General features: G+C 43.5%; 1 protein-coding gene across 2 annotated transcripts in view; it reads left to right on the top strand.

The window, feature by feature from the left end:
- Positions 1-224: 224 nt before the first annotated feature.
- Positions 225-23,917, top strand: part of GPC3 (glypican 3) — a 402,731-nt gene continuing 379,038 nt past the window's right edge. Inside the window, exons 1-2 of one of the 2 annotated variants that reach the window (XM_070606588.1) lie at positions 225-859; positions 1,147-1,239. In XM_070606588.1, coding sequence (XP_070462689.1) covers positions 685-859; positions 1,147-1,239 — 268 coding nt within the window. In that variant the 5' untranslated portion in view covers positions 225-684. The remainder of the gene's footprint in view (positions 860-1,146; positions 1,240-23,917) is intronic. The other variant, XM_070606589.1, reaches the window with a different exon arrangement.

Below are 23,917 nucleotides of genomic sequence, written 5' to 3'. Positions count from 1 at the left end.
GGGCAGGCCTGTGGCGAAGCAGAGAGGGGCACCTAAGCCAGGGACCCCCACGCAGCTCGAGGAAGGATGGAGAGGTTGCAAAAATCCTAAAGGGAAAAGCTCTCCCGGCTGTAGGCCAATGAGCAGCGGGAAGGAGGAGTGAGGCTGGGGAACTTCTCCCAGAGCCAGTCAGAGGGGACGGCTGCTGGGAAGCCAATCAGCGCGCCCGAGCCTGCAGCCCCTCTGCAGTAGTTATGCCAGAGCGCCCTGTGTAGAGCGGCGGCGAGCGGGCAGCTGGGCTGGGCTGCCAGGAGCCAACGCGCGCGCTCCGTGTCCTCCTCTCGCGCCGCTCCCGACCAGTCCCCGCGCCGCGGTGCCCCAGGAGTCCCCTCAGCCCCGCACTTCGCACCCGCAGGCTCGCCGGTGCACGGCTACCGCCGTCCTCCGGCCGCGCGGTTGGCCTCGCCCCGCCCCGCCCGGTCTTTCCTCGCCCCGCCCCGCTCCGGTCAGCCCCGCCCCGCCCCGAGCCTCCTAGCCGTTCCCGCCCTCGCCCAGCGCCCAGGTAGCTGCGAGGAAACTTTTGCAGCGGCTGGGTAGCGGCAGGTCTCCCGCTCCTCAGGGCCACTGCCAGGCTTGCCGAGTCCTGGGACTGCTCTCGCTCCCGCTGCCACTCTCCTGCGCTCTCCTCGCTCCCTGCGAAGCAGGATGGCAGGGACCGTGCACACCGCGTGCTTGGTGGTGGCGATGCTGCTCAGCTTGGACTGCCCGGGACAGGCGCAGCCCCCGCCGCCGCCGCCGGACGCCACCTGTCACCAGGTCCGCTCTTTCTTCCAGAGACTGCAACCCGGACTCAAATGGGTGCCTGAAACCCCCGTGCCAGGTGAGGAGGAGTCCCTCGCGCGTTCCCCGCGCCCAGCGGAGAGCCCAGGGGCGCATGGTGGCCGTCCCCCGAGCGCGCTAGCCCCGCGGGGCCGCGGTCATGCGCCCTGCCGCTGGGCGCCTGGGAGTGGTCGCTGTGCCCGGATCCCGGCCAGATCTACTGAGGGAGGGAAGAAGGGTGTGTGGGGACTGTGGCCGCATCTCCCGGGCTCGCTCTGCTGTCAGGGAAGATGCGAGTGGGAGGAACGGCTGGGATGGCCTTCTCCCGAGCACCCATTTTTTTGGCAGGGCGGGAAGGTGGGAGCTGGTTCCCCTGGCCTCGGCGGACTGGCTCCCCACATCCAAGCTGGCGCCTCGGGAATTTGCCGCCCTCGCTTGCACGTACGTGCCCCTATTTCAGCCCTGGCTGGACCGCGGCTCCGGCCATTCTTTCCCCAACCTGCCCCCACGCCCTCCTTTCCGCAGCCTGGGTTCCCGAGGCTCACGGGCCCAAGTGCAGGCAAAGTTGAGGAAGATCTCCGAATTCGCAGCGGCAGGTAAAGACACGCTGAGGGAAAGTTTTCAGGAGGAGGGTCCCCAAAATGAGGAGGACTGAGCCTTTTCCTTCAAAACAGCGTCCCTTATCTAGGTTGGTAAAATCGTTTCAAAAACGGTGCTGCTGGCCCAGGGTGCAGGAGTCCAAAGATGATTTAACTCCTCCCCTTCTCAAATTCATCTGCCTTCTTGACAGGCTAGACCCTGAGGGTCGATGATTTTAGGTGGAGGAAAGTTTCTGAACGCCTGCCTTTTGTTCTGCACAATCAGATCGTGTTGTAAGGGCATATTTTAACCTTAGCTGAGGGCTGCCGCTGTCAACAGATGAATATTAATGGCCTTATGTGATTGACTGTCCCGCGGTTGGACTCCTAAAAGCCTGCCCTAGAATCCAATTAGGATAAGTTGCTACACTGACAACGCGGGCAAGAAGAGTTGGTTTCAAACAGGTTAATTTACCAGAGGGGCGCTCTGAGGAAACGGCCGGTTACGTTTGCAAACCGTCAGACGTTTGTGGCCTCCAGGGTCTCTTCCCGACCCTTGCATCCAGCGAGGCGCGCGTCCCGCGCTTCCGAGGGACGGGAGGGCAGCCCTCGCCAAAACTTGGCTCGTGCCTCTCAACAAGTCAGGGAGGCGGGCCTGATGCTTGGACCAAGTTGTGAATGCGATGCGCGCCCTGTGGGCGCTGCCAGGGAGCGTTCACTAGCGGGAGGTTACCTAGGCAGCCAGCGCGCCTTCAGCCTTTTCTTTAGGTGGATGAAAAGAGCCGAGCGAGCCTGCTGTTTAGTTGCAAAGGTAATTGGTCACCCTTTTTGGTGAGTGAAGTGCATTTGCGCATATGTTAAATATTGCCTTGCAGGATTTCGCTCTAAGGGAGGGTAGAACTACCTCTTCCCCTGGTAAGTGTTAATAACGTAGCACGTGGGCGTGTGCAGAAGCTGTAAGGGGCAACCTATGAATCAGTTCCACAGAGCAGAAACAACAGGCGAATCTCTCTCCCCTCCAAGTGCCATGGTAATTAGATTGCTAAGGCCAGAGAACATGCTTTGTTGATAATGTAAAAATTGGTCCTCACAGGATGAGCTCCCACAAGATGAATGGGTCGAGGGTTGGAGTTGGGGCCCCATTTGGCTGATTTGAAGCCAGGGAGTAAAGGTTCTGCTTAAAAGAAGAAAAAGACCAGAGGGAACAAACACATAGATACTCATTTAGCAACGCCCCCCCCCCCCACATTCATGCAGGCACCTCCCCCCCCACCCTCCCCCAGCTCTGGGGCTGCCTAAGTCTTTGCAGCATCTGTATAAAAGTATTGGCAAGACCCACGCACTGTGTGTTGGAGATTTGGCCTGGGCTCCTTCCCTGTGAGATCCCTTACTCTTCACCTAAGGATGGCCATGCCATAGAGAACAGAGACTTGTAAGGGAGATTTTTCATTTTCCTCGAGTATTTCCCAAATTCGATAGGAAAAATCACTTTCCAAGGGCCTTCACCATATAAACTCGACATTCCCTACTTCACTTCTATTTAACAAACATACAGTGTTGAGCACCTTCTACACGGCAGGCACTGTTCTGACTTGTACTGGAGCAAAGCCAAACTTCAAATATGGTGATACCCATACAGCTACCATATATCCTGGATTTTTTGGGACAGCGCAGATTTCCAATACTCTGTCCTGGCAGGAAACCATGTGTCCTTAATTTTAGTTGGGCAAATATGGTCACTGTAGATATGGAAAACACAGTGAAAATCCTAATGTCCATGTGTGGAAAGAGCTCATCAGTATTTCTGAGAAGAGATAATAATGGCAGACTAAATACAATGGCAAGTGCATAATTTCAAAGTGACTAAATGTGTAATTTGCTGCTGTCGTTGAGTGGTTAGAAATTGAAAGAGAGCTGCAAATTGTTTGATAGTTAGGAACCATCATGATGGCCGCTTGACTTTTTTTTTTCATCTATATTTTAAGCCATGTTCAGTTTGCCCGCTCCACTGTATTAACTGCATTAAAGCTTTCTTTGTCCCAGATAAAATGAGATTTGGTCACAGTAAGGAGAAATCCTCAAGAATGTCCTGTCTCACTTAGGGGGAGCATTTGAGATTGACTGCTAACTTCGGCCATTAGCAGAATTGGGTTAGAGCGGATAAGGTACATTTCTTATGCTAATATGGATGAGGCTAAATGGCATTTGAAATCAGCCAGCCTAAAAAATAAATCACTGGTGCTGAAGGACTATGCTAGACTTCCACAGAGCTGATCTAAAGCCTTACGAGCTCATGTTCCCATTTCTTTTAGAGTGTTCAAAGGCACAGGATAGCAATTCTAAATAGCATGTCCCCAAAATCCATAGATCTTTTCATACCCTACTCTTTTTCTTTTTTTTTTTTTTAAGGATTTGTAACTTGGAAAGTACCACAGATGGAAACCAGGCACACAGAGTTAGCATTTGGCAGAAAAATCCATATAACTGACTTTCAGTGCAGCTCTTTTGCCCTTATTTAATTTAGAAAAATTCAGAAAAAAGCCAATGAGCTCATAAGTCTAGATGTTTATTTTGTTTTGCTTAACCTACCCACAGGCGCAATCAAGAATGGATACAATTTTAGGCAAAGAAAGTGAGCTAGTAATCAGACAATGATGTTTCCAATTGTCTCAAGGGAATGTTACAGAAGTCTGAAAAAAATTCCTCTAAACAAAAATCAAGTGTAATTCACTTTATGAATGCCATACACCACTTTTGTGGGGGGTGGTGGTGAAGCGGACGGATGGGAATGAGAAAATCAAACAAACCGTGGTAGTGTTGCAACTCCCAAAAGACTGAGAAATCGTGCCTTAGAGGGCCCTGGAAAGTGCAAGAACCAATCCAGAAGGCCAAATACCCGTATGGGTAAAAGGCAGCCTTGAAGAGCCAAAATCGACTTGGAGTTTCTCAAAATAGATGAAACAACATAAAAATAAAAATCAACATTCTTGAAACAAAGAGAGTTTGGTATTTGTTGTTGTCGTTGTTTCTAAAGTGTGAGAACTAGCAACCGTATCGGGGTCGCCAGCTGTGGTTCCCCAATTAGTTTGAAGCAGTTAGCGGTACTGATGTCGGGAGAGAGAATAAGAAGGGAGGTGGGTGGGAAGGTTTTCTCTCCTCTGAGATTGCACTAGACATTTGGGTGAGCAGGTGATTTGTTAAAACTTTGAAAAAGTTGTATTAGCCTGTGCTAACTTGGAACAGTTTGGAGGATTCTTTCAAATGTGGTCTGAATATCTTTATTACGCTCATCCTGATGATTGGTACCGAGGTGTGCTTAGAGAGAAGCAGTAGTCTGATGGAGGAGACAGCTGATGATCAGTGGAGCACCTTGGCCTGAAAGGAGTCTGAGACTGCCCGCTCCTGGCAGGCTCTGTGTTAGGTGCTGGGGGTGCCGAGAGGAGTAAGACACAGTCCCTTTTGTCAAGGCGCTCACAGTCTAGTGGGGGAGCGTACAAGTAAACAGGCTTCTCAGGAAACTTGTAGGATTAAATAGGGTGAAAAGGGCTAGAAAATACCTCCAGGAAATTGGCTGAAATGATCACAATAGCCAGCCTGGGCAAGGAAAAAGAACTGAAGAGATGAAGTGGGAGATAGGGAGAAGTTTCTTAATAGGGCCGCCATCTTAAAAAGAGTTTTCTTAATTCTTGGAGCACATTCCGTTTGTAAGCGTTAGGAAATACAGGCATAAGAAGATTTTGATGGATGCTAGATGACACAGATGGTGTCAGTTTTGCAATGTGGTTTTTTACTTATGGGCTGGTAGGTTGTATCCAATATTTTGATGCAATATTTTTGAGCATTCTGCTACTTCCATCTTTAGAGTTGCAATGTTTGCTGTTCACTGTAGCCTAGAAAAAGGCTGCTTATTACCAACCTGGGAGAAAAGAGGCCTGGATTTGTCTGCTATGAGACAAGACAGAAAATATGTTTTCTCCTTAAATGGCAGCTATCAATGACCACGCCAACTTTAGTGTTTGATGCATATACAAAAGCATGGGTCTTAAGAGGTATCTTATTACTCATTTCTAAGAAAATTGAAGATAATCACTTATAACGTGCACACGATACATCATTTGGAAAGAATTTCACTGGGGATCATATTGCTCAACTGAAAAGTTCTGGCATGCTGAATTTGTACATTTTTGTGAATGCTTCCTTTTACTCTGATCTCTAGCTTTTTTCTGCATATGGTTATTTGTGTGTTTTAGATTATAAGCTTCTTAAAGGGAAAGCACTGCATTTGATGCAGTGTTGAGCACAATGCTAAGAGTACCATAGAGCATTTAGTAAATAATTGACGATAATAGAATTTCTAGGTTATTATGTCTTCTCTATGAACTCTCAAAATACTTTCTTAAGCTGTATGTCATCTTACATATTTTAAAAGCGTAAGTCCAAATTTTTATGTTGCTTTATGGGGGTATGTGGACAAACTTTTCAAACTACATCTATTTTGACTGGAGACGGATTCAGGCTTACCTCAGTTAGCTGGCAACTCTCACCATCAGGCAGGGCTTGTTAATGTTGAGTACCCAAAGAACAAATTGAAATTAGCAACATTGTTATGACTAGCTTAGTATCGTTAAACATCAACAATTATTATAGCACATAAATTGTAAGACATCTCTTAAATCAAACTCTCTTTGATTTAATGTCAGCTAGACCTTTCTTGCTCATGTTGACATTACCATATTTGGGAGTTGAGCTCTAACACATGCACAGACCTGTTGAAGTACCTCACCGGTTTCTGTAACCTGGGATCAGAATTTGTGCACAGGCTCAATTCTAGAGACCATACCGGGAGACAAGATCTATTCAGCCCTGGCCGAGCTTATAAACAGGTTTGATGTTTTTGGTAATCTAGGGTCTAATGGAAAGTGTGGGCAGAAAAATCCCCCACTCATCTGCCCATATTTAGCAAATTGTCTGGCTTGAAACAGGATCCCTAGCACTCCATTAAGAAATGAGCATCAGAAAATAGAATCCAAGTCATGGGCCCCAGACTGGCTTTAGAGACAGGATAAAGTAATGGGAATTTACCTTCTGAGGTATAACGACAGAGAGAACGCGATTCAGAAAGCAAGGTGAAGGAGGGCACATCAGCAGAAAAAAATGTGCGTTTTGAAATGCTGTATGTGAGAGAAAAATGCTCACTGGAACATTAGAGTCTTACTTGGTACCTTGTTGAATATACAAAGTAAGGAAGATTTAGTTCTGTACTTTCAATTAGCCCAACTAAGGATCAGTTATCCACGTGCTATTAGAAATATTTATTTGCCATTTTTAAACAAAAATGAATCCAGATTGATTACCAAGAAAGGCTTTTTTACTTTTGCCTTTTTTTGTGTGTAGCTGGATAAAGCCTTATGTGCGAGTTTGTATTTTTCGTCACGAGTAAAGAGAAGTCAGTGTTAGGGCCAAAATGCATTGCTAGTTTTCCGAACAGTTAATTACTTCTAGTAGCTGAAATTGTATTTATACGCTAGATTAGTAAATCTGCTGAGCTCTTTGAAGTATACTTAATAGGCTTATATTTATAAATTATTGATAGGAAGGGAGATAAAATACAAGTGAAAGTGGCAATAAGAAGGGACAGGGAAGTTAAAGCCATTATAAAAGAATCCCCCACTTATTGTGTTCTATCCCTTCCCCGAAAGTTGAAAGATGTACATTTATCAGAAGTGATGATTTTGAGAATATTCTGTGCTTTTCAAAATTTCCCCGATGAAGCATGCATTTATTTCTTATAACTCCAGAGTCAGGCAAGATTTTAGAGTAGAATTTTAATTGGCCTTTTGGAGTCTGCCTTTTGAAAATAAGTTTATTACTGGAAAATTAGAAATCCTGATTTTGGCATCTTTAAGGTACATGTTCATTATTATCTATATCTTCCCTACTACACTGTGTCTCCTCGAGGTTAGGGGCTGTATCTTATTCATCTTTGTATCCAGTTTCTAGCACAGTGCATAGTACAAATAAAAGGTGCTTCATAAATCTTTGTAGATTAAATGAATGTATGGAGTTAAAAATGTATTACAAACATAAAATTTCCATAAAGCCAATATTTAAGTAGTTGATTCATTTTTACTAGTATACTAAGGTTTCTCAAAAGGTAACTACTTTTTCAGGTCAAAAATCCACTTGTCTATAGGTAAGTGATAAAGGATATTGGTTTAATTCATTCAGCTGCGCTCTAACTCCCCGGAAGAAGTACACTAGCCAAATCTTACAGGAGGTAAGTATTTTGTGCTTGTTTACAAGGCTATTCTACGTAGTTTAAAGAGAAATCAAATATCCACATGTACATAAATGCATATATTTATCTTCACTTTACAGGTCTGTGGTATTTGGGTTTGTGAAGATAATGCAACTTGGTGTCAGTTACAGATCATACACTGAATGCATGCGTTTTTCCTTGGTATTTGGTGTCTCTTACCTATAACTTCAAGCTTCATAAATGTACATTTAAAAGGACATAATCCAAAGTGGATTTTCAGCCATGGAAATTTTATTGGAGTAGGATAAAGGGCCTCATGAGACTTCTCTTAATTTCTGTATGCATTAGGGCAAACTTTTAAAGTCAGCTGAGAAAACTTAATTAGGTGGCTAGGGATGACCCATTGGGGAGTTCTTTCAGATAGAGGCCCAAGTAGGAAAGAGGGTAAAAAAGAAAGGGATGATGTTCATTTGAAAATAATAGAATTCTATTTGCATACTTTCTTCCTTAATTACGGTACTGCGCCCTCTCTCCCAGACTCTGCATACTGGTACTTAGAGTATGCATCAGCACCCTGGGATTCTCCACTGTTCTTTGTCAAATTTTGATTTGGATGAGTGAAACTGAGGGAAATATGACGAAGAGAGAAAGAGTTAGAGTGACAGATACTGGGAGGGGATTAAAAGCCCTCACTCTGGTATATATCAGAAAGTTAACTGGCACATAACAGACTGAAAGGATTAGAAAACATTTGGATTTGGAAATTTGCATGTGTGCAGAGATAATACAGAGATATGCTCCAGTTGCGTTTGGTTCCCAGAAATGTTTTATCTGTACTTCTTTTTATTTGGGTGTCTGTTTTTTGAAGTACATAGCTTTTTCATAGCCTCTGCCAGACCCTACGCTCGTTAAATGCAGGAGCCATGTTTGATTCATCATGATGTCCTCTAGAGTGGTGAGTAGAGTGCCTGGTACAGAGTTATTAATAAAGGTTGAAATGAATGTAGAATGGACACCTAAAGACATAGTCTGGAGGACTTGATCACTGTCGAATGAGATCCTGGGATGGCATACACCTAGAGAATGATTGGTTCTCTGAATACATCATTGGCTAAGTTCATCTGCAGTAGAGACTGAGGAAGAGTGATGGAGTTCAAGCATATTTATCTATTCTCTGCTGTGGTTCTGGAAGCCTTGTTGTCCCTCTTTCAGAATTGAAGTTTGAGGAGAAAGTGACAAGTAGAGAGAGATTTTTAGCTACAGCTTTATCTAAATATGCTGTTTGGATATGTTTTATATATATATATATATATATATATTCATAGCTTATATATGTATAAATATATGTTTCTATTATTTTGATATCAACAATTACTAATTATGTGTTATTTAAGCTGTTTGAAAGTTGTTAATTGTTACTCTTAGCAGCAGGTGGACTCTCACAACCATGCCTTACATTTGTGTCATGAAAGCCTAGCTTTCATGTATCTGAGTACAAACAATGTAACCACTCAGAAAGTGTCTGCAGGTTGTGAGTTCCATCAATCTGCTTGGTTCCAACACACACACACACACACACATATCTGTACACTCGTACATACACACATATAACATCCCTACATTTGTCTGCCCTTAATAATCTAGAGAATAAGCCTAACTTACACTGGGAACAGCAAGGGGGTACAGCTTTTCAGAGCTTGAATAAACCATTTTCAGTTGGATTGGCCCCAAATTGTTGCAGAGCTCATTGTCACTGATATCATGGAGCTCATTTATCAAGTTCCATAATTTCCCTAAGTACAGAGATGTGATCCTCATTAACGTAGTGGCAGTCAATCCATATTGTGAATTTGGCTGATTTTGGAGAACTACTTCTAGCACTGGCTGCATTACATGTTGAGCTCCATAGAAATGAGAATGTGACCCAAGAGGTGGTGTCCAAGTTAGGTTTCATGGAGTGATTGTGTTGGGGACCGCATGTAACTGTTTTGGAAAACAGATGGAAATTCTCAGAAAAGGAACCTACTAATAATGAACTTTATATGCTATCTCTGCATGAATATTTAAAAGTTTTTCATTCATTCTTTACTTCAACCAACATTTATTGAGCACTGATTCTATACCAGGTGCTGAGCTAGGAGCTGGTGAAGGAGATAAAACCATTGCCTAGAGAGGGAGCCAAAGAAGGAAAACCATGGGTGTCAAGGCAGCACAATGAGAGCTGCCATAGAGCTGGGCACCAGGTGGGGGTCTGGGGACTGTTGAGCTACAGTGAAAGGGTGCCTAGTTGCCTTAAGTGGGCAGTCATGTGAGGTATGTGCAAAGTTATAGAGGTAAGAGACAAAATGACACATTCGTTGGACTGGAATAGTTTGCATTGATTAGAGCACAGGGAAAATGGAGGAAAGATGAATTAGAAAAGTAGGCAGCAAGTGCTAAGGAGTTTCCTTGAGCTGTATCCAAGGATGAGGAGGAGCCATGAAAACATTTTAAAAGAAAACATTATTCAGTATGGAGGATGACTGGAGGGTGAGTGGTGGCAGAGAGTTTTAGTAATGCAGGTGAAAAAGTGGTAAAGTAAATAGAATAAAAGATAAAGCTGAGAGAATAGAAAAAGTAGAGTAGACATAACTTAGTGACTGGATGTGAGGACGGAAGGGAGAGTCTGGAACTTCTGGTTTTCCTGGGTGGTGGGGCCATGGCCCATAATAGGTGCTCAGTAAATATTTGTTGAATGAGTGAGTAAAATATAGGAGGAACGTATTTTTAAGGGGTGAAATAACGAGTTCAATTTTGAACAGGTTGAGTTTGAGGCGGTCCTTTGATCACTGAGGCAGAAATGTCTGCTAGGTCGTTGAGGTTGTGTTTTGGATCAGAGAAGAGAGAGAAATCAGGGCTGGAGATACATACTTGGACATTATCAGCATGGAGATAGTAACTGAAACTCTGGAAATAGATAAGATTGCTGGGAAATCGTGTATATACTCTTCTGAAGTTCACGAGAAGCATCGTTGAGACTCATCAGCATATAGGCTTAAGTTGGAAGTCATGGGTGTGGGTGACATTTTCCAGGCTTTTGCATGTGACATGTCTTAAAATGTATTTTGCCAACATCTGGTGATTTTTTTTAAAAAACTGCCAAAGACGTCAAGAACTCTCTTGATTAAGAGAAAGTATGAGTATATGTTGTCATGGTCCCAGACTTTGCAAATAAGATAATGTACTATCAAACAAACACACACACACACACACACACACACACACACACACAGAGGGAAAGAGAGAGACTTCTAGGTAGAGAAATACATTAGAATCAAGGGATCAGATTTCTAATATTTTTGATAGCAATAATTAATAATTGTGTGTTATTTAAACTGTTGGAAAGTTGTTGATTGTTACTCTTAGCAGTGGGTGGTCCTTCACAATCATACCTTACATTTGTGTTGTGAAAGCCTTACTTTCATATATCTGATATACAAACAATGCAACCACTCCTAAAATGTCTGCAGGTTCTGAATTCTGCTGACCTGCCTGGTGCCAACATGGAGGCCCCTCTGGCCCTCCCCCTGGGGAGCACTCTCCTACTCTGGAGAGTGAAAGCTATAACAGTGTGTAGCTTTTGGAGCTCTGGTCTCTGTTCCACCTCAGACTGGGCCCTGCTTGCTAGTCTCTGAAACATGGTTCTAAGCAAACACTAGGAATACTTGTGTAATTGGGCTGGTCTTGTCTTAAATGTCTATGGAGATGTAATGTTTTTTGGTTGGGGGTGGGGAGAGAGGGTTGGATAATTTTCTGTTTCTCTGGCATGAACAGTTTCCTTAATTTCCCTGTTGTTCAAGAGGTTGCCTTCATCAGGGTTTCTACTTTCATTCAACATAAGCTTGAAATTCCTTCTTCTCCAGTAGATTTTTTTTTTTTTTGGTAAGGAAGATTAGCCCTGAGGTAACATCCACCACCAATCCTGTTTTTGGTGAGGAAGATTGTCCATGAGCTAATATCTGTGCCCATCTTCCTCTGTTTTATATGTGGGACGCCTGCCTCAGCATGGCTTGATAAGCAGTGTGTAGGTCCACGTCAGGGATACAAACCTGCAAACCCTGGGCCTCTGAATTGGAGTGCGCAAACTTAACTGCTATGCCACTGGGCTGGCCCCCTCCAGTAGATTTTTTGAGGCCAGTTTCAGGTTGATGGGTTGATGGAATAGTTTTAAGGGCCACAAGGGAAGATTATGGAAACTACAATTTACTGAGTGCCTGCTATGTGCCAGTTGCTTTACACTTAATCTCTCTAATCTCCACAGCAAACAGGAAAGGTAGGTGGTGTCATCTCCATTTTACAGATGAAGAAACTAAGGCCCAGAAGGATTTGCTTTCCCAAAGGTTGTGTAAGTTATGGAGCCAGGATTTGCACCCAGATTTGTCTCACTCCATAGCTCATGATCTTTCCAGTATACACACTGGATTATGAAGGGAAGGAATATGGTCTGGATATGAAGTATTTGACTTAAATTCCCACACTCTTTTGACTTCTGTGACATTTTTTACTCTGGGTTCCCCTCCTACTGTAAAGCTGATTCTATCTTTGCTTGCTTGCCCTCTTCCTCCCACCCTTTATTAGATGAAAGTGTTCCAGTAGTGTTTGTCCTTTGCCCTTTCCGTTCTCTCTTCGTTCATTCCCACATCCATTCCCATGACTTCATGATCTTCGCTGTTTGAATGACTCCCATGTATCTTTCCAACCGACCTCTTCCTTGCTGTCCAGTTGAGGATTTCCCACTTGCCTGCTGGATATTTCCATCCAGAAGTCCTGCCAGTGCCTCACTTTTAACAGATCCAAAGATTAGTCCATCATTTTCTTTTCCTATCTGCACAAACCTGCCTCTCTCCAACATTCTACATTTCTGGTGATAGCATCTCTGGTACCCAGACTTGAAACCTTGAAATCTCTGACTTCTCTTATACATCTCACACCCAGATTAAATGGCTAAGTCCTGCAAGTCTGCCTCCATCATGTCTGTCACTCTTACCTCCTGTGCTCTCTATTTAAACATTTAAAATACTCTGCTAACTCGTTTCTGAAAGGACCCTGTAGTTGTCTGCCTCCAAGCCTTTGCTTCTAGACCACCTAACTGTCTTCTATCATCAGTGCCTGCTACAGTCTTACCCATTTTTCAAGGTGTCAGTGCAATGGCATCTTCTCTATGAGACACTTCATGAGTCCCCACAACTAAATGTGATCGTTGCCCCCTTTGAACCCTGCTATCACTGCACTTCTCCTGTGGCCTTGTTTCTCACTAGCTCTTATAATTATTTATGCACTTGACATTTTTCTTCTTACTACAGCCTTGCTCCTTAAAGTGTGGACCATGGACCAGCAGCAATCAGCATCACCTGGGAGCTTGTGAGAACTGTAGAATCTCAGGCTCCATCCTAGACCTACTGAATCAGAATTTGTCTTTTTTTAACAAGATCCCTAGGTGATTTGTAAGCACGTTATGGTTTGAGAAGGGCTGCTTCCAAGTGTAAGCTCCTTGAGGGTAAGAACCTTGCAGCACTTAAGAGAGGGTCTTGCACATAATGCATCAATGTTCTTTTGATTTCTCACATTTGTGCTGTGCTTCGGCTGTTCCTTCATGGATGTGGCCTCAGAGACCTAGACAGAAGAAATGTATCGGGGGAGGGGGAGGAAGGAAGGGGAAGGAGAGAGAGAGATTCAGAGAGTGGTGGGGGAGGAGGAGAGAGGGAGAAAATGAATGAGAATAAGAATGTGAGAATGAAGGGACTAGAGAGAGCCTACAGAATCTCTGCTTGGTGCCTAATGACTTTGTGACTAGTTTGGAAAACAGTCTTTGCTTTCCCAGGTGGGTAGAACCTCATGTCTAGGCCTTGGCTCAATTTAATGGGGCCAGAGGCACATATCTTCTGAGACCGTTTTGCCCTCACCCTAGGGACCTAATGGTTTCCTACTTTCTCTTTTGCTGGCATTCTGGGGTGTATCTTCTCTGGCCATCCCCAGAAGTCACAGTGGAACTTCTGAAGAGTTTCAAAGAGCCGTGGAAGAACTGTGCTCAGTGTTTCAAATACTCTCTTTTGTTTTCAGAAACAGATTTTCTGCTTTGTTTTCAAACTTCAAAGTTTATTTCTGAAATAAAGGTTTATTTCCCCCCATGGAATTCTGAAGGTTTTATACAAGTGTTAATTTCTAAAAACTAAGTCATTTCTTGCCTTTGAAATTTCAGTGCTGTGGGTCAATTTAATAACGTTGCCTGAAGGTTCTTTTGGCCTTCAAAAGCTGTCAGATTGCCTTTTCTTTGTTCTTTGAGAGAGTAAGTTTGCCTCATTCACAAAGCCTGAAGGTGATGCTGGAACCAGCATTTATTCGCTCATTCAGTCTTCCCCCACGCCTCAACAATATCCAGTTTTATTTTCAAGTTAGGTCCTGGTGGCAGTGAGATGTATTACCGACTAATAATTCGGGGCAAAATTCCCAAAAAGCTCATCAACATTTCATAGAGTGGTGATAAGAAGTAGCCCCAGTTACTCTGACACCCACAGCTAAGGGGAAGAGCAGATGTTCTGTGCAAACTCATCACAGCCCTCCTGGGGCCCAGGGTACCTCCAAAGCTACTGGGGGCCCTCCCTGTGTCATCTGTCGGGCTGCTCCCTACATTTCCCCTTTGGTCTTCCTCCTTTCCACCCTCACGCTCTCTCTCAACTGGTTATAATTTAGAACAGAAGGTGTTTTATGGTTTGTTATATTTATTGAATGGTTTTGTGTCTCTTGTTCTCTAAGAAAACTAGATGAGTGAAATGTTTTATATTTTCCTCTGTGTTTTAGTTTTAAGTTGTGTTTCCTTTTCCTCTAGCTGCTGATTTCCCTCTCTCCTCTCTCTTCCCCCATCCTCCCCTGCCTCCTCCACATCTGCCGGCTCAGTGATTCTGGAGAGAAAACAGGCTTTTCCTTTCTGCCCACATATTTGGTTTTGGTACCTGGTTACTTCTCTTGGGATATTGCGAAATTCGATTCCTTAGTTAGTTTGGAAATGAAGAGCTCTAAAATTCGCACTGATGAATTTACATTCCACTTTCTAAGAACTCTGAGTATTTAAAAGGCTTTTTGTACAGATAGGACAAGGCTAAATATATCTGACTCGAGTACCTCAGATCATTGCTATGTAGTTTACATTCTCTCTCACTTTGTCATATTTCTCAATGAATGCAAATTGCATCTTTGTTCTTAGAAATCACTTTTGATATACTGAACGCCTTTCCTTTTTCTAAAGATAAGGGAGTCCCTTTGAAACACTGCTAGTGTGGGGTAGAACTGACACCTATCTTGTAGGCTAACCAAATTGTAACCTGCTTTTCCCTGATGAAGTGATCACGTTTCAGGGACATTGTTTCACTTGTAGGATTTTATTATCCTAGTTTCAAATTTGACTTCAGGATAGAGAGCGTATTCCAATTGGACCATACCTTGGTATTTTATCTTTGTCTTTACACTTATGGGGATCTTTTGTTTGTCCTATATCTATTATCTCTTCCAAGCTTGGCTAAGGTTGTTAGGTTATGCACTTACGTATAAATATTTAACAAGATAAGTTAGACAAAATGTGCTTGAAGATACTTTAGCCCTCTCCCTCAATGCCCCCCGCCCCTGTCCCAGCTCCATTTTTGTATAGAATCTCAGATGGTTGCTTTATCTCAGATGTTTAGATTCAGCAGACATTCCTTTGCACTTTGCTTGATGGACACAATGAAATGGAAGCTTTTGCATCAATCTTGACTACCAAAATGGTAGCACGAAGTCACAGATAACACTAGGCTCCTCTTCCTATTTTTTTTCCTACCTAGTTATCCAAACTCCCCTAAGCCAGAGAGTTTTAGGTATGAGATTGTGTGTTTTTTAAGAAAATATTTTGGATAAAGACTAATGTTCTCAAGTCAGGAATAACAATTAGTACCATTCATTAATCAGGGGCATGTTTTGACTTTGAGTCCTGGCTAGGAAATATAAACTGTGAAAGTCACACATATATATGAACCTCAGGCAAATTTATGACTTGTCAGCCTTTTAAGGTTAAATTCTTAACCCCAGATCGGGGCTGGCTTTATATGTGGAGTCCAGCACATTCCTCTGGGCCACTGAACACCCCCTCCCCAGCCCTTTGCTTAACAGCAGCTAATGGCCTAATGAGCAAGAAGGATTTCTGCCTCTTATCAGCTGCCTAAACAGCAACAGGAAGGCTGATATACAGAGTATAGGTCAAAACCTGAGTTCTTGAACCAAAAAACTACAGGGTCAGTTTAAAATTCTGGATATGTGATATCTCTATAGTCATCAATACCTGTCAGTAAAGGAGGTGGACACTTGAGTTCAAACAAATAGTAATAGTTGTCAAAAGTATGAACGGTCTAATTAATTTTGCTAATAGTCCTTTCCTTCTCTGTTTAGTTCTTCTATAAATAGCCTTCATATAGTCTTTAATGAGCTTTCAGTTCGCGCCTGGAGGTTGTTATGGTCACGCGAGAGTGTTTGATTGTCAGATGGTGATGATGATGGAGGCAAGGATGTTTATATTTTGGCCCAGGTTTTGGAAGGGGACGCCAAATAAAGGTAGATAGATATCTACTACTACTTTTATTTCTTTTTAAACTTAGTTTTTGAAAAAATATGCACTCAACTTGCTAGAGAATCAGAGAAGCCTTTGTGCCTCCTCTTATTGTCTTCAGAACTTTTTAAGGAGAAAGAGTCATTGCCTGTTTCTTAGATCCACTTGGAATCCAGGCTCAGACTCACATAGAATAAATATTTTAGGGTTTTCAGTGCCCGTCATAGTGAAAGCCCCTTGACTTTCATCTTCTGCATTTGCATTTTTTCAGAGACAATAATGAAAACATTTTTTTTCAGATTCTGTTCTGTTATTGAAAATCCTATTTACATAAACAGGCATTGTTGTGGCTTAGGGAAGAATGTGGGGTCCCATTCTTTAGCTCCTTGTATATCTTTGCTAAGGCTTGTCTAAATAGAAGTAATGACGCTTTAGTCTAAGCAGCTTTTCTCATTTAGGTAAGCAGGGTGGTTTGAAATTTCAGTTTACTAGATAATTGAGTCTCTTCTTCTTAATTATTTCAGGCATGCAGGTTGCTCTCTTGATAGTAAAGACCCTAAAAATCTAGTAATCTCCTCAGGCATCCGCTTGGTAATAAAATCCTGTGCATTTTCAGGGGTTAATTTTCATGACAATTGTGCATCCTCTCCCCACCCCCACCCTTGAAGAAATTCTATCTTTTAGGGCCTTGGTCTCCTCACATTTGCAAAAGCACACTTTAAAAATATATAAGGATGTTGCTGGAATTACTGGATCTAGAGGAAATTTAAATGTATTCAGATTCATGCTCATTACACAACTTTCATTTAGAGTTTTTAATAGCCTTGTCATATTTCTCAGAAAATCATCTGCCTGACTTTGCCAGACTTGGTTTTCTGCCCTGAATGAAAAACTGAAGATCAGCAAAAGTGGAGCCTAACTATCCCCTAATCTATCCTTTTTTCTCAAAAAAAAAAAAGAAAGAAAGGAAAAGAAAGAAATTCTCAGAGGTCATCTGGTGCAGAGAGAGGTGGGAAAAACCTGAAAAAAAAAAGAAAAAAAAAAAAGCCCAGGCCGCCTTCACATCTGCTAGTCATTCCCACTGGTGTGACTTCAATTCAGCAAGTTTTTATTGAGCACCTGTGGTGGGGGTGGTGCTAATAATCGTTAACATTTATTGAGCTAGGCGCTGTGCTAAGCCCTTTATGGGCAACATCCTATTTAATCCTCACAATAGCACTACCAGGTGGGTATTATTATTTCCCCCATTTTACAGATGAGAAAACTGAGGCTTGGAGAGGTTTAGTGACTTGTCCAAGGTCAAGTAACGGTGAAGTGAGTTAAACCCACTTAGTCTGGTTCCAGAGCCATGTTCCTAATCAGTACTCTTGCAGTGGGCTGCTCAGCATTTCTGGGAATTACTCTTGAAACCAGTTTTGAGAACCCAGGATGTGTGAGATGCTGGGCATTCAAAGTCAAATACTCCACTCTCTCTGCTCTTGGTGGGGGAGGCAGACATGTAGACAGGTGAGGACCATGCATGGAGGGGGTCTTCATATCTGTTGAGGGGAAGGAGGAGGGCTTGGGAAGAGCAGTGGCTTGAAACTGGGGGACTGCTGCATCCCGAATACAGTTCTGCAGTCTGGGGTCCCGGACCTTTGATTTTCCTGTTCAGTGAAGGTCATCTTCTCTGCGCGAATTGAACTGCCTCAGTGATTGCAGCAACCTGTTTCCATCACTGCCCTGGCTGACTGTAGCGTCAGCTACCTCGAACCCAGCACTCCTTAGACATGCATGGTCAGCACAGTTTGGGAGAATTGGCTGCCTAGTTCCTGGGTCACCATTTCTCCTTTATTTCAGTTCTCCCTTAAAAAAAAAACGTAAAAATTAAATGAGAGATATTCCTGAACCACCTCACTGTGGTCTTGAGAGCTGGTGGCTTTTTGAAGGCAGGTCATATAAGACTAGCAGCCCACCGGGAGACCCTGGATCCAGGCTTGGCTCGTTCAGCTTGATCTGGAGCCCCCCTGGCACTGCCTCTTGGAGCCCACACTGGGCTCTGGAGAGCTCTGTATCTGAGTCACCCCACAGCTTGACAGGAGAATGAAGTTACTATTGGCAATTTTTGAGTTTTTCAGTGAAATCATGGGAATGGAAGGAAAATCCCCAAATCACCTGTTTGGGTAATTTATTTTTGTTTTTCATAGCTTCTGAAGAAAGCAAGGAGGAAAAAAGTCACTACTGAGCATCGTTGAAAAGTCTTTTATGTGTTCATTAATAACTTAGATTTTCCTCAATTTTAGGAAACATTTCGTTCGGGGGTAAAGTGAACTCACCACCACGTGTGTGTCTGAAACAATATCCTTTAGCCTCCAACCTCAGCTTACCAAAAACTCCTTGTGTCTCCAAGTTGCTTCGCAATGATTTGCTTGCCAAATCCCCTCCCATGCACTTTCTCCTTCATTAAATCTCTTCCACAGAAAGGGGTTGCCACCAAGTCTAGACTTCAGTAACATGCGGGAGGAGGGCCAATTAGTGAGGATTTTGATTCATATTACATGAGAGCAGGGGGAGGAGGAGGAAAATCTGCCCTTCCCAGTCCTTCAGATCTTCAAGTTCTAACACAACAGTATGTTGAAGATGTATAAAATTACTGGAGCATTTACACAGCTATTCCCCAAGATGGCATAAATGCCACAGCACTAGAGCATGTCAGTGTAGACGCTCAGATCAGCTGAAGGAGAGGAAAATGGCAAAGATCAATAACGTTGCTTCTCACTCAGGGATCAAGAGGGAATGTTTGATTTTCTTTTGGTTGCATTTTGCTCAGGTGCAGTGTGTATGTTGTACTAACAAGGCAACGGACTCTCTTCTCCACAGGTTCGTATCATAGGCAAAGGGGAAAGATAAAATAGAGGGCACAGATTATTTACAGTGGCTGAGAATGCAATTACAAGGTGCAATGGCTTGAAACTGAAATTTAGGTTAGCCATTAGGGCTGGGAGAAGCATCTTCACAGTAAGGGCAATTGGGCATCGGAAAGATTTGCCTGGGAGCTGGTTAAACAGCATCTCCAGAAGTGCTGAAGACTAGGGCAGGTGTGATGTGATGAGAGACTCCTACCCAACTGAGGGTTGGGCTGGAGGCCCAGACTGACAGGCATCTTCCATTGTTGCTTGGCTTCCTTTGTGATTATTTACTTGCTAATAGCTTGAAACAGGGTTTTATGTATCCAAAATATGCTTAATGTGTTAAGCATAGGAAAACAAATACACTTGAGCAATGAGAATGAGGCATTTGGATTGGTCTGAGCACCTTCCTAACAGACTTTCTGGACTGTGGACCAAGGACCGAGGCAATATTACTATTTTTTGCTTCTGCAAGGCCTCTTCCTTTGTAGAGTATGGGACTATTGCTGTTAAAGTAACATGTGGGCTCTGTCAACATGACTTTCTCAGGGCTCACCCTAGGTAAAATTTGGTTTTGGTCCCTTTTAGCTTTTTTTAGTTTTTCCTTCCTTTTTGACATCGCCCTTAGTCCCTGTCCAGGTGTTCTGGGTTGTCTGCCCCCACCCTTCTTCCCTGTGCTGGAGGAAGATCCCAGGTAAACTCTTTAGCCTTGAGGTAAATTAGTCAAGGAATGTTGCACTTGAAGACAATACCTGATGAAGTTGCTTAACCAAAGTAGTAACTCACTCATGATGGAACATTTAGATATTACCAGGCAGATACTTTTAGGTAGGGAAGAGGGCAAGAGAGGGTGTATTAGTTGTCTAGGGCTGCCATAATAAATTACCTCAAATTTGGTGGGTTAAAACAACTGAAATTTATCCTCTCACAGTTCTGGAGGCCTGAAGTCCCAGATCAAGATGTTAGCAGGGCTGTGCTCCCTCCGGGGCCCTAGGAGAGAGTCCTTCGTTGCCTCTTCCAGCTTCTGGTGGCTCCAGGCATTCCTTGGTTTGTGGCTGCATCACTTCAGTCTCTGCCTCAGTCGTCACATGGCGTCCCACTCCTCCTGTGTCTTCCTTTTGTGTGTCTTTTATAAGAACACTTGTCATTGGATTTAGAGCCCACCTGGGAATCCAGGATGACCTCCTCTTGAGAGCCCTAATTTAATTACATCTGCAAGACCCTTTTTCCAAATAGATTCAAATAAGGTCACATTCACAGGTTTCGGGGGTTAGGACATAGACACATCTTTTTAGGCGGCACCACTCAACCCACTACAGAAGAGAGCTTTCTGGGCCTCTTGAATCCCGCCAATTTACCAGGGCTCTCTGCTGTAAGGGGAACTTGCTCTAGGGAAGCTGAAAGTTGGTTGTAAAATTTCCATGAGTTTCCTCAGAGGGATGTGGGTGGCAACTGCTGTTAATTCATTTTCCAAGTGGTTAAATTGAGAACCTGGGGAGCGAAATGACTTACCCAAGTCACTCTGGATCAGAAGAGCTCTGAGACAGAATAGGCCACCATATTATTTAGCGGGGACTTTATGTCTTAACTCATGACTCTTGTTGGATGTTTTTTCCTTAAATTTTCTAAACACTTTAGCCATGGGAAGGTAATTGTCGCTTATTACCCACCTGAAAAACCTTTTTACGGGATCTGTAGGCTTAAGGTGATGATGTGCTTTCAATCTACCGGAGCTTTCCACCTACCTGTTGTGGTTTGCCGGAACATCAGCTACAGGGAGTTTGGGAAGCTAGAAACATCTGTGAAGCAAAAGACTGCCTTTTTAGGTTCAGGTATACGGAGTTTTAGGTACAACTTACATGCAGAGTGGTAAATATATAGTTGTCACAGATGAGACAACTCTGAAGAAATGATGTCACACTTGTCACGCTTATGACAAAAGGACCAGTTCTAACATTTATGGCAGTGACAACCTTGGTGTGTGAAGAGATTAGTGAGTTAGAGTATGGCCTTCAGGGAAATGCAGAGAGAAGAGAATTTTAGAGGTCACCAGGTCTAGCCTCCTACCTAGTGCAGGAGTCCCTTCTGTGGTATCTCTAATATGACTACCCAAATTATGCTTGAATGCTTCAAGACACAGGGAGTTTACTATGTGTAGGAAGCAGGGTCTCATTGTTGAGTATTTGCTCATTCATTTAACAAGCATTTATTGAGTGGGTACTATATACTGGGCACTATGCCATGTCAGGGAATACAAAGATAGGCAAGACATAGTTCCTGCCTACAGAAACTTACAGTAGTAGGGATAAGAAAAGTATACCAATAGCTATAAAATCTAGATTGCAAAATGCAGTATTAGAGGCGCAAAGTGTGAGGAAAATTCGGAGCGTTGATAGCTCATGGGGTTTATTTGGTGGGGAGGGTAGCTGGGGGAGGGAAGACAAACATTACAAGAGAGACACTTGAGAGAGACCTTATGGATGACAAGGTTTTATTTAATAGCTGAAGCTGGGGAAGAGCGCTCCAGGGACAGGAATAGCATGAGCAAGATGGGGAAGCAGGAAGTGGAGGCATGTGTTTGGGAAACATTAAATAAGAATTTAATCCTTACAACCACTTTGAGAGATAGATGTTATTGTCCCCATTTTATAGATAGGGAAGCTGAGGCTGAGAGATTTAAGTAACTTGCCTAAGATCACATGGCTGTTAAGCGGCCAAGTTGGGGTTCACACCCCGGTCTGTCTGATTTCAGAGTCCTTCCCTTTGCCACTCATGCCATCCCAACAGGAAATTATCTGCCATTAGTTGGCCTCTGGAGCCAAAGGGGTATATAAAAGGGACAGTGGTTATTACATGGAGTGAAGCGCTGTCAAGGCTGAGTTGTTGGTCTGTGCCTTGACCCCATATCCGTGTCCACGTATAGCCAAGTGTTATTGGCAAAGCCTTCCTAGAGGGGCAGAAGCAAGTCCTTTGCTTCTTTTGTGTCCTTCCAATGCCCAGTCTAGAATGGGCTCAGTGACTATCGATTGACTTACAGCTGGAAAACTTAGACTCTCAGACCTGAAATTACCTTAGGGGTCATCTAGGCAGGCCCAGACTGAGAAGGTGTTTGGTTAAGTCACATAGCTGATTTGGTAGCAGAGAAGATAATAGCACTTTAATCTTGGTAGGAGAGGGCTCTTTCCCCGCTGATGTGATTTCATACACAGAGGGAGGGGCCTAGCACTTAGATCAGGCCTAGGGTGTTGAAATTCTCAGCTATGCTTCAGGTCTGCATATTTGAAGATTGTATCTGAAAAATAAAAATTATACATCTCCTGAAAGACGGGATCTGAGCTACTTATCTGAGTAGAATAACAATTAGTGAAAGACTCACTAGGGGAGACAGGAAAATCGCCTTAGTGTAGGCCCTCTGGCAGAATTCTAAACTAAAAGATTCTTTATCCCAACTGGCATTGTTCTCCAGCCCAATTTTGTTTTTATTAGGATTTTTCCTCCATCTAAATAATGTATGTGTGTGTGTGTGTGTGAGTGAGAGAGAGACAGATGGAGACAGAGACAGAGATATCAGGATCTTCATTTTGAGCTCTCAGGACTTTTTCTTCATTTTCCCTGGAATACTGCTCTTCTAAAAGTTGCTCCAGTAGCATCAATTAATCTGACCTAGTTCCTTTAAAACTGAACTCGCTTGAAGTTTTGGCATTGGTTCCAAGTCAAAGGGGAGGGCATCAAGCCCAAACCTCAGCGGGCCCCTTGAGATACAAAGCTGAGTGAGTCAAGGGTCTTTCCCTCAAGGAACTTAAATCTAGTGGAGATAAGGCATGCAAATATAGTTATGCTGTGAGTTAGAGAGTGTGAGAAGTGTCTTTATAAAAGATGCCGAGCGCTATGGGAATTCAAAGGACAGAAAGCTTGTGGAGTACATCTCGGCTCCCACGAACACTCTCTCCTGTGAGAATCCAATGCAAAGATAACGAGGAGTCAATTATACCTCAATAAAGCTGGAAAAAAACTTAAAAAGACAGCAGACAAAAAAATAACTGCAGATAACTAGGAATCATCTTGTAGAAGAGCTCCAGTGGCTGCTCCTCTTCTGGCTCCTGGCGCTGTCTACCAGCTCACTTTTCCCTTGAGCCTTACCAGGCTCCTTGGCAGTCCCTGAACATGCTGCCCACTTTTGCACCCCTGTGCCCTTGCTCCATTTTCTTGGAGGTTTTTAAAGGAGATTGATGTGATCGGATATGTACTTGAGCAATATCTCTCTGGGGCTTGGGTGGAGGAGATTGTAGAGGCAGGAAGGCCAGCTTCTGAGGCTATTATAGTTGTCCCAGTGAAAAGAGGTGAGGTGATGAGGCAAAGATGGAAAGGAGGGGAATGATGAGGGACATCTACAAAGCAGAACCGGTGGGATTTAGTGACATTTGGCTATAGGGGATTGAAGGCAAGTGAGGTGTCCAGAATGATGTAGAGGTTTCTAGTTAGTTTGGGAGTCCATTTCCTGGACCAATCTGTGAACTCCAGGGCAGGGGCTGTGTCCTGTTCATTATTGTATTCCTTGGGTTGGGCATAGTCCCTGGCACAAAGTAGGCATTCAGTAAGTGTTGGATGAATTAATCGCTCACCACTTTGGCAGGCTGAATGTAATCAGTGAATTTGTATTCCCAGAGCACATGTTGACTGCTGGTTGGAAATGTGGTCCAGAAAGAACCTCTTTGTGGGAGAGTGTAGCGATCTAGGGATTCAACCTTTACCGGGCATGAAATGATATACCATTAATTGACAG

The sequence above is a fragment of the Equus przewalskii genome, chromosome X (assembly GCF_037783145.1).
Source record: "Equus przewalskii isolate Varuska chromosome X, EquPr2, whole genome shotgun sequence".
Lineage (NCBI taxonomy): Eukaryota > Metazoa > Chordata > Mammalia > Perissodactyla > Equidae > Equus > Equus przewalskii.
Note: the sequence above shows the minus strand (reverse complement) of the source record. Positions and strands in the feature narration are given on the sequence as shown.